This window comes from Saccostrea cucullata, unplaced genomic scaffold (assembly GCF_032062105.1).
Source record: "Saccostrea cucullata isolate Sc308-1 unplaced genomic scaffold, CSIRO_AGI_Scuc_v1 ctg112, whole genome shotgun sequence".
Lineage (NCBI taxonomy): Eukaryota > Metazoa > Mollusca > Bivalvia > Ostreida > Ostreidae > Saccostrea > Saccostrea cuccullata.
The window spans coordinates 1556-13223 of record NW_026939726.1 but is presented as its reverse complement, the minus strand read 5'-3'; the positions used below and the strand labels follow the sequence as shown (position 1 = coordinate 13223).

At 31.9% G+C, this 11668-nt stretch overlaps 1 protein-coding gene across 1 annotated transcript; it reads right to left on the bottom strand.

Annotated features, from left to right (window-relative positions):
- Nucleotides 1–4080: 4080 nt before the first annotated feature.
- On the bottom strand, nucleotides 4081–9516 carry LOC134253791 (ladderlectin-like). Its single transcript, XM_062736378.1, has 4 exons — nucleotides 9461–9516; nucleotides 7631–7731; nucleotides 7250–7349; nucleotides 4081–4318 (listed from the first exon to the last, which is right to left on the bottom strand). The coding sequence occupies exons 1-4, from the start codon at nucleotides 9498–9500 to the stop codon at nucleotides 4194–4196; spliced, it is 366 nt and encodes a 121-aa protein (XP_062592362.1). The 5' UTR covers nucleotides 9501–9516; the 3' UTR covers nucleotides 4081–4193.
- Between the last annotated feature and the right edge of the window lie 2152 nt (nucleotides 9517–11668).

Sequence of the window (11668 nt, the reverse complement as noted above, 5' to 3'; positions counted from 1 at the left end):
ATTGAACAGTTAATTTTATAAGGTAATTGCCTATCACCAAATAGCAAAGTATTCGAAATTTGATCAGGAGACATGCTTTCTAATTCTATTACATTCTGAAGACTTTCAAAAAGTATCATTCTCTGATTAATATATGCAGGGCATCCTAAGAAAAAATGATAGTTATCCTCGTTCAGATATCCGCACTTAGAACAAGATGCTACTTCACTTAGATACTGATGATGTAGGTGAGCATTTAAATTACTTGATTCATTTCTTAGTTGACAATGTAGAATGTTTTCCTTGCGACTGCCATAATTAAATTATTTTATCTACAGAAGGTTTCTTGAGGACATTCTTAAAACTTGAATAAGATTCAATACATTTTGTTTCTAGTGGTAAATTGTTCCATAATTGAATAGTAGAAGCAGAAAACTGTTAAAATATGAGACTGTCCTTGCTTGAGGTATGACAAAATTAAAATTATTAAGATTTCTAAGATTGTAACCATGACTTGGTGGCACAAAAGGAAGGACCATTTCTTGTAAATAGAGAGGGGCTATACCATAAACAGTTTTATAGAATAACAAGAGTTTTTGTCTTTTCCTTCTCTTAATCAATGGTTCCCAACCTAATTCTAAACACAGAGCATTTCTAGATGAGTTTTTCCTAAGTCCTGTTATTATTCGGGCAGCTTCCACTTGAATATTTTCTAAAAGATTTGAAGATTTGAAAGTTCTTGTGAGCAATTATCCCAAACAATGCCACCATATTCTAGAATGGGTCGAATAAAAGCAAAATAGACTTTTACCAATGCACTTCTATCTAGCAGATGTTTCAATATTCTTAGAAGATTTAGCCGAGAACAAGCTTTTTCATATCAATTATTTAGATGAGATGACCATTTGGCATCACTTTGGAAAAGAAGTCCAAGATGACAGTGTGTTCTGGATTCACTAATAATACTACCATTACAGCCAAATTGGATTGGTGGATGGTTATTTGAACTTCTTGTAAAATTTACATTACAGGTTTCGGTTGGATTAAAATGTACAGCCCATGTTGAAGTCCATTTTTTAATTTTATCTAAGTCGATGTAAGTAATATTGCTGCTGCATTGACATGTAATTATCTACCACTATAAACAGTGATGTATCATCTGCAAATAGCCTTGTATTATTAACTAAATTATCAGTTATGTCTTTAATATATAGGAGGAATGGAAAAGGACCTAGAACAGACCCTTGAGGAACACCCGCAGATATAGCTTTAAAATTTGAAAAGAACCCATTTAAAGCCACTCTTTGAACTCTGTCATCTAAGTAATTTTCAATTCATTTCAATAATGTACCTTGGATACCATAAGATTCTAATTTGAAAAGTATACAAAAGTATACTTTTATGCCAAACTCTATCAAAAGCCTTTGAAATATCACAGAAAATGAATCTAACTTCTTTGCCTTGGTCTAAATTAGATATAATTGTATTATAAATTTCCACTAATTGGTTGATAGTTGAGTCATTTGGTTGGAATCCTGACTGGTGTTTTGTTAAAATATTGTTTTCTAATATAAAATTGTACACATATTTAAAAATAATTTTTTCCATAATTTTGCAAACAGCACTAGTTAGTGAAATTGGCCTGTTTTTGGTAAATGTATTAGTTAAAATGACTTATTAAAAAGTTTTACTAGTGGTTTACAAATGGAGGAGGATAATTGTTTAAGAATATTTGGTGTTATACCATCTGGGCCAGGAGGTTTGTTTACATTTAAATTGTTTAATTGATCAGCAACATCTTGTTCAGTGACAATTTTGTTTTCAATGGTTGCTAAGGGAGGACCAGGACCATGCTCAGGCAAGGTTTTACTTACATCGATACTAGAAACATTTGAGTAAAAATTATTTAGTGGTTCTGCCTTTTCTAATGGATGAAGTAAAATCTGACCATTTGATTTTATAGGAGGCATAGGTTTATGTTTGTTTGAAAGTTTAGCAATTGATTTTGTAATTCGCCACCATTTACCTGGTGGTATATCTTTATTAAGTATTTGAGAAGTAAGTTTTTGCTTATACTTTTCTTTTGCATTTCTAACCATAGAAATTACCTCATTTCGCAGCTCTCTGAAACGACGTCATAAGTTTGGGCAATCTTTACGTTTTGCTTTGTGTAATTTAGATACTTATCTTAACCTGTTAACCATGCTTTTAATGTTCGTGAATGTGTCACAAAATCATTTTCTGCCTAATGTATAGGTAGAAACTGTGTATAACTAAAGTAATTTACTATCTAACATTATATACGACATATTTTTATATTGCCATGCCACACAACCTATTTTTATGTTTGTTATATTTACCTAATCCTATAAGATGTATGTCTTGAGCAATAAAGATTATATTATTCTTACGTAACTTTGTAACAGTGAAATTAGCAGTGTACATTGAATGTATTACTGAGAAAGAAATAATTCATATTGGAACAATACCTCCTAAAACAAAGCTATTGGTCAGGATACTATTAGTCACAAGACGTTAAAATCAGAAAAGTTAACTATTGCTAAACCGCTTTGTTTACTGTTTAATAGATCTTTGAATAAATTTAGGTTTATTTTCAAATAAAGCAATTTATGTTAAAAATTGTCGTGTATGTATTTTTGTGGTTGTCAATGTGTTTATCTTTTTGTTATTTTACAAAATCTTTAATTTGTAATTTGTTCTTTATGTGATCCGGTTTTATCGGGTCCATAAATTTTATCAAGGCCTTAGATGTCTCAGCCAATTACGAGGGCCGTTCAAAAATTACGCGGACTGTGCTATTATTTACTCTTATAGACGTCATATAGTTATGAAATTTCACAGAAATATGTATCTTAAAGATTCCAATAAATTTTGGGCAAGATTTTTGTATTTTAGAAAAATTCTACTAAACTTTTCGGTGTGTTGATATCGCGGATGGAGAGGTACGAAGAACGACAAAAATTTGAAGCAAAAGCATGCGGAATTCAAAATTTAACTCATTAATTTTCTATAATTCGCGATATTTTTCGTCAATTTTCTCAAATGTATCTTTAAATTGCTCTATTATTATGTATTTAGGTTTCCGACATGATAATTGAAGTACTAACAGATTCCAGTGAAAACGACTGTGAAAATGACGTCTCCGGAATTGACGGCGCACCACACTTTTGTTAAATTATGTATAATGCTCGAGATATCGCCAACATAGATCCAAAATATGCATAATAAAACATATAGTAAACTAGGGTATTCGTGACATTCGTCACAAATAGCTTATTGAAATTTTAGACCATTAGACCTCTGTGAAAAGCTATACGGGAGGACGGGAAAAAGATTATCGACGAAAACTTTATCCGGACTATAAAGAACGTGATTGAGAGTGACCAATGTCACACTATATCTCATAAATACCTGCAATGTTTTGTTTTAAAACAAAAAAAGAATATTTTTACTTGTTTAATAGATTTTAAGCTTGACAAGAAATGGTGTTTGGATGTTGATTAGATAAGGTAACTCAAACTGTACAGGTACTCTTGGGAAAATATTGAGAAAATGAAAGCTTAATCACATATTTTTTTACATTGCCCGTGACATCGAAGATTTTGCTGCTCCGTGACTTCATACTCAAAATTGATACCAATTTACAACATTTTGATATGAAATTTTGAAGACCATATAAGTAAAGTTTCTTTTATATTATGTGTGACATTTTGCCCGATTATGTCGTCAAAAATCTTGTGATATGTGTAAAAAATCTTAAAATGTATATTCAAATCTGCATGCAACAAAAACATCTACAAAATGCACGTATTCTACCATCTACCATCTAATGAACGTATTCAAACACAAAATATATAGAGAAAAAACAATAGACTTGATAATTATACAAAATATCTAAAGATGTTCACAGTAATAATTTTTTTGTAGAATACAATGTCAAATTATAATAAGGGTAGAAACGATCAGAACAGAGGGATGAATGTAGTGTAATTTTTTTGTTCATTAGGTCTTTTTTATAGATAAACAGTTGTATATTGCTCTTTGAATATTACAAATACTGTTTCATAAGCTTTTTATTCACTTTATATTTTGATACTGACACTTAATTATGCAGTTTTTTGACAAATAAAATGATATCTGTATTGACATCTCGAATCATTCCAAGCATAATTGTACCTCCCAAACAAATGCACTCAATGCTCTTGGCTAGAATTAGGTTCTCCAGGCCCCCAGTTAGAATAATAAAACCTGCTGTTACTACCCATCCATTTCCAGACTCTTTCAGTAAAGATATCAGTGCCTCCAATCCAAAATTTTCCTGTAATTTGAAAATTTTTGCTCTTGTTAAGATAGAAGAAACATAATATCGGGGACAATGAAAAAGGAAAAGAATATGACTCCCGCAAAGACGAAGTTAGAAAAAGAACAACACAGAAGAAATGTTTTTGTTTGTTGTTTGTTGTTTAACGTTCCTTTCGAAAATATTTCACTGCCGGCAGAGAGCTGCAAATAAAAAAAGTCCTATACTTGGCATTCATAGCCATTGAGCAGAAGAAAAGTAGGAAACCAAAAGTCTGGCGTAAACACAGGTATATTTGTTGTCCCCCGATTCTCAAAGTGGGGGATATTAATTTTGGTCGGTTCGTCCGTCTATCCGTCTGCATCTCTGTCTACATTACTTGCGTCTCCGAGCCATATCTTGATAAGCTTTTGAACTTTTGCAATGGAATTTTACACAGCAATTCCCTATGTTGAAGCAGAGCGTAAAACACCCTCTGGTGAGAGATTGGTTAAGAATACTGACAATAAAAAAAAATTAATAAAAGACACAATTTGAGGGAATTAAAATTGTAAAGACAACTTTTGCTCAATACTCAGATGCAAGCAAACGGTTGCAAGTGCCAGTTGGGGGATGTTTACATAGACTACAGTCTATCATATAGTTTTTACTTCGGAGATCTTCTACTTCGGAAATTGTGTAAGCGAGTGTCAAACATACATGTAGCATGCTTTTTGTCGAATCTCGCTTAAAATATTGTGTTAAAAAGACAAAGTTGACAATCAAAGAAGAAAAGGGGATTGTGTTACAAAGTTTAATGGCATAAATTCGTCAGGTATTTTAACCAAACTTGTGGGATAGATGAAGGCTCAAGAGAAGTTAAGTTTAGGGTGCCCCATATTTTCTCTTAAATCAAAAACGCACCGACACAGTAGTAACCCCACTGTAACTCAACATATTCGCAAATTTTAACGTAGGGAAAATAAATAAGATTGTACATGTCTATGTACGAGGGTTGATCCAAAAGTAACGTCACAACTTTGATAAAATTGCTATAAATCGACGTAAAGCAACAAAATTATACATGATGGAAGCATTAATTATTTCAAATGAGACCTGAAAAATTCAAAGGTATATGATGTATAATTTTTAAAATATCGGATTTTAATCAATGCACGTTTATGGTAGTCGCCGCACCTAAATATAACGCCATATGACGGATACACACCGTCATACTTTTAAGCGTTTCCCCTTCGTTTCATTAAACAATATTTGTAATTCGCAAACACTTTCACCAATTTCACTTTCTTTAAGAATTCTTGGTACTATTATACACTCACTCTTTTCATTATTAAGCCCTCTGTCAAATTTTGTTGAACAATAGCATAAGACAAATTTAAAAATTCACAAGTCACTCTATACGTCTGTCACTTTTGACAACGTCAGACACCATTGAACGTGTCCGTCCGATCTCCTATCTTTCAGTCTTCTTGTCCTCTACAAATCATTCAGTGACCAATCACCCGCCCAAAATTGCTGAAACCATCTATTAAGTCGCTCTTATTTACATTCTTTATTCTGTAAGTCTGACTAGTAATGATTCCCATATTTTGAAGCAAAAATACATTACAACTCGTCGAGCCTTTTTTTCCCAATTTCGACAATCCCTGTGTTCCATTCAACAGAGTAAAACAATATTTTTATGATTACAAATACCAATGCCGTCATTTAATTTTCAATTAAAAACTAGAAAATGACGAGAAGTGTGTCTTTAAAAAAATTGGGAGATTAGGTGCTTTTTTAGAATCTTTTTAATGTGTTTGTCTTTTTCATTCTCAGAAAATATACACTTTAAAACGTGACGTTTCGTTGTGACGCGGCGACACCCCCTATGCTCTGTGTTTTAAACATCTATAAAATAAACTCAAATAAACATTATTTAATTAAAATTTCAATGTTAATTAGATTTATATCTGTGCATCTTTTGGTGTATTGTATTTGATAATATGACGCCAAGCATAAAAGATATGGACAATGTGACATTACTTTTGGATCAACCCTCGTAACTTATATCCATTTTATGGAGTCAAAAATAGTAGTGAGTTTTGGAGCGCAGAAGTTGAAATAATATGAAAAATACGCACAGAAACAAGTCAAGGGGAAGACTTTTGTACATTTTATTCATAAGCGGTTAGAACCCTGTTACTCAAAATATATTTGTAAAGACCGCATTAACATATTTCAGTTTTATAGAGAACATGTTTTATTTCATAAAATGGGGAGCTATATAAAAGACCGAAAATCCAGTTGTATCATGTAAATAAAAATCTTAAATGAATGTCTTTGATAGCATGATAGCTATGATAAAATGACAAATGGAATTGCTGATAAACAGTACCCAAGTCCAACTCTACCTCTTCTCAAATTCAAATTTTCTTTGAAATATTTTTTTCAGATAAGCCTTCGGCAGCGCTTTTCCTACCTTCTCATGTAGATAAAAAAGCGCCTTTACGGTATGCCAGACATTCGAGATTCTGACGTCAGCTAGGCAAACGGACTGGCAGACAGATCAAAATAGATATCCCCCACTTTGTCGAGGGGGGCAAAAAATTTCAACCTGATACGTTAACAACATCAACAAATAAATACAAAATTTTAATACAGTTACATGTATATTTATTCAATACATGTACATGTATAAATCAATGCCTGTCGGTACGTACATTATTTTGCATATCTCTCAACTCTACAATTCTTGATTTGAATAAAGCCTGATTGTTCTGCCTTACCATAATTTCAACCGATTATTAAGACTTTTAGTAGAATAATTGCTGTAAAATGCAATTGATTAAAAGAAGACTAGTGGACATATACACAGAATAATGGAAATTCAAAGATTTTTTAGGGTAATTTCGCTTCCCACGAGTTACTAATGATATATTTTGTATAATTATAAAAAAGCTTGCAAACCTGAGCCATGTGTAAGGCGCCTAGCTTCATGCTTAAGAAAGTTGTTTACTGATGACGATTTTACCTCTGCTAATTTTGCCCCGTACGCCTTGCAAAATACCTAGAATAAAATCAGTAAAATCTACTTTAATTGATATTTTTAACAAAGGAGGTTTACAATGAAAAATCTTTTAATTCTCTTAGTTAACAATATCTAATGCAGCTGGGCGAGAGGGAGGACCTTGAAATTTATGCAAAACACTTCCAAGTTCATGCAATTATAGTTTGTAAAATTATCAATGTTCTCCTATAATTCTCCAACATTTTTTAAAATAACTAAACTGTCACCTTAATAATATAAATGATTTAACAAGTTTGAGAAATACTGTGAATGTTTGTTACCATTGCATCAATCCATTCCAAAGGATAACGAGTGACGAACAGATAACAGTTGTTTGAATATCGTATCCAGTGATTGGGACATCCTACAGAGGAGCCAAAACCTTCAGAAATACAAAGAATCAGCTATCATCTATACATTACAAAATAGAAGCAGAGCAAACTTGGACCTCTAAAACATCAGAGATGGGAAAAGGTGCCATGGAGGAGTGAGAGGGGTATGCTTCCCCTGACGACAGGTCAAGTTCGCCCTGCTCCATGTCATGATCGAGGAATAAGAGAAAAATCCATCGACAAGTTGTGTAAATAATAGCATTACAATAAGTCTAGAAAACGCCAGTCAACACTTGACTTAATAATAGATTATATTTGCTGACAACGTTATTCTATCGACTATAGAACTTACGAAATGTCGACTTTAAAAGAACAGCTGGTATTTTTGGTTCTTCAACCTGTTCGTCAATAACTTACCTCGTTTTGAAAACTGTATGGACGTACATGTAGAGCAAGCTTGTGCTGGTATCCAATTGAGAAAGGTATAATGCTACATAAGTAAGGGAAGTTCACAATCTAAAAGTTAAGGTCATCTCGTTTATCATAAAGCTTTGTTGTTAGATTGCTTCAACTGCTTTTTTTCAGTAAAATATCAAAATATAAAACAGATGTGTCAGACTGTCTTTCATTTCAGACTCACCGGGACATATCGTGTCGACATGAGAGTGGAAATAACCACTGTTAATTGACAATACGTAGGTGATATTTCTTAATATCGAATTGAAGGCCACAGCAAGTGTGCTCTTTTTTCACGCAAAGAATGTTGAATAAATTCTGCTTCATGTGAATACAAAAAGGTCTGTTAATAACGGGGCACACATTTGGTATAAATGGGGATTTAATTTTATTATTAGAAGACTTTCCATATAAACTCCATACATATTGTCAATCAGAGATTCGAACATATTTTATAATGATCAGAATAGTATTAAAGTAACAATTTAAATATCAGGCTACATTGTTTCATTAAAATAATGCTTGCCCTCTCCCGACTTAGGATAAAATTATTGTGTCGAAAGGTAGGTGTAAAAAAGATTTTTTCCTGAAAATTTCAAAACATTTGTTGACGGAATAAGAGGAATAAAAAGAGGTACTGTGAGCACTGAGCTCACTAAATGATACCGCTGCCTACCATATGAGTATAATGAAAAATTCCAAGTTTTGCTCCGGGAGATCGATCAAAAAGTAAAATAGGAGGTTCACAATGGAATTATGTATTAAATAATCTTTGAAAATATTAAATTCTATACAGTGGTAGAGGAGGAGCTGCGGATAAGAGATGAATACTTGTTTAATATTATAGAAAGAATATCATTGTCAATGTTTTGCAATGGGAAACCCAAAATATGTGTCGGATGAAAAAGAAGAATTGGAGATGTACAATGGCATTACGTAACATAGATTCCCTGAAGGTCTCAGCTTACATCATTTATAAGTGTTACAAAAGACCACATGCTTCATAAGTTTTGAAAGTGTATCCTTCCAAATAAACCTTAGGGATACTGGAAGGCATCAAGTAGTAATTAAGTTTGGCAATGCTTGGATATTCTTATAAATTTCCAACGTACAAACAGAAGGAATTCAATGCTATAATAAGAACTGTATAAAAATGGATTCATTTAATAATTAAAAAATCGTTTGAACTGAAGATTTGAAAAAAAAATATTGCCTGAGTAAAAAAGATACACACATTATATTTTGTTTACTTTCAGGACACGATTCCCAAATATATGACTTCTGAGTGGATGGGTTCATAAAATTTTTTTACTAATTCCTTACCGCAGATCATGAAAATCAATAAAAACTTGTTTCCAACCATGGTTAAAGAAGTGAATAAAACCAGTGAAGGTTTCATTCTGAATATAAGCCAGCAATTCTACTTATATAGAAATGTTGATCATACCGCATGCGCTAATATTTAATATAGCTCTAAATCGAAATTTTCCACAAATATATATTTTTTCACAAATTTAAACGACAACTTCATGTTTTTGAAATACAATGACGAAATGATTTAAAGGGTAACCCTTTCATTTGCGTTAAGTCAATCTGTGGATCCTAATTCTAATAGTATTAACATAAAAACAGATCTCTTGATTTTCATTAATTTTTATTACTTCCATTCATATGTCACCATTCATGGCATTCGCCTCCTGATTGTTAGGTCATGAGTTCGAATCTCGGCCGCGACTGACCTAAATCGATAGAATAAAATGGCTAGATGTTCCTTTGCCATGGGTTGGTCAATTGAAGTGAGTACTTTCTTCGGGTGAGACCATAAAAACAGATGTCCCGAGTCAAGGCAGGCGTTGGCACGATTGTTATTTTCCTCTTATTATTTTTTATTTCATTTTTTATAACCATTTCTCATTCTGTATAAATATATTAATGATCGTTTTTAATTTGCTTGATGTATTATATTGATGCATTTAATGAAAAAATATTTCATATTCAAATATAGGAGAAAAGTTATGACTGGATTTTTTTATTTGATGATGCTCACTCCGCCATGGCACCTGGCCTGGTCACTTTTGATCTCAGCTTCACGTTTTCACTTTTTCCAAAGGAGTAATAATGGAAAAGTAATTAGAATAAGGTGCGATAATTAAAGATACAGGGCTCAAATGTTCATTAGAAAAAAGTATAATAAGTATTTTGGTACCAGGAATTAGTGTATTAGTAAATTTTTTTTCTTTATGTGGTTGGAGTTTAAATCTTGAAAGTCATTAATAGTCTATATATTTTAGACAAATTATATCATTTTAAAACTTATCCATCTGTTTTCTCCTCTCGAGGGATAACTGTAAATATAAACGAACACGCAACGTCTCTTGTGCTTGTTTTCGGTAACAGATTTACTCTTATGTAAATAAACATGCAATATATTCATATGTCTTCTATGGTAACAGATGCACTAAAACGCTAACAAAAAATTAACATTCGGGCACCTGATCACACCTCCGAAGTCTTAGAGGTCTGTGTTTGTTCTGCTCCTATTTTGAAATGTTAAATGGTCTTTTGAGCTCGTATACTGTTCAATATCTCCACATATTTCATTGCTGTCTCGTTTTTAAAAAAAAATGAAATATGCAGATTTCTGAAGTAAATATGTTTATTTTAATTATTTAATCAGATATTAAAAAGTATTGCAAATAACCCATTTAAACAGCCAAACAATTTAAACCTGTTTTATATACCTACACCTTAATATATGTATCAAATAAGAGAATCCAGTCATAACTTATCTATGTGTTGAAAAAACATTTGTTATAACCAAAAAGTAATTAACAAATTGTGAAATACTTTTTAATTTTTATAAACATAATACAAAAATAAAATGGGAAAGAAGAAGCACTATCACTTATTCTGTACAATAGTTCTATTTATGTTTTATTATCTTTGTATTTACAGAACCTCTAATACACAGACAGATATGACTTCAGTCTTACACTACTTGGATATTCTGCTAGCTAAACACGAACTATCAGAGTTGAAATCCATGTCCGAGAAGGGTATCCTAATAGTTAAATCTGTTCTGAAGATTTCAAGCAATATTATTCAGAACCTATTCAATAGCTTTAAAGTTATTATTTGCAACCTTTTATTTTGGTTTGAAAATATTTTATTGCAAATCCTTTTTAAAAGGGATTGGGCACAAGTTCTAAAGACCTATTGAACCCTCTTCCTTCGTGTAAATTACAAACTCTAAATTATAGGCCACTGTTTAAAAAATCAGCAAAATTCAAAACATTCAATGAAGCAAAAAAAATAAAAGTATAAATCAATGGAATTTAAAAATCATTCATTTCATTTTTATTCATACATGTATATTCATCAAATTACCCGCATAATCAAGGTCCACAAAATGGTGTTTTATATTGCAGCATATTGATATCTGAAAGAAGGACAAATTCCTAATCACAGCCATTTTTCAAACATCTTTTTAAAAGCATATTTATTATGAAAGTTCCCTATTTTCTAAGTATA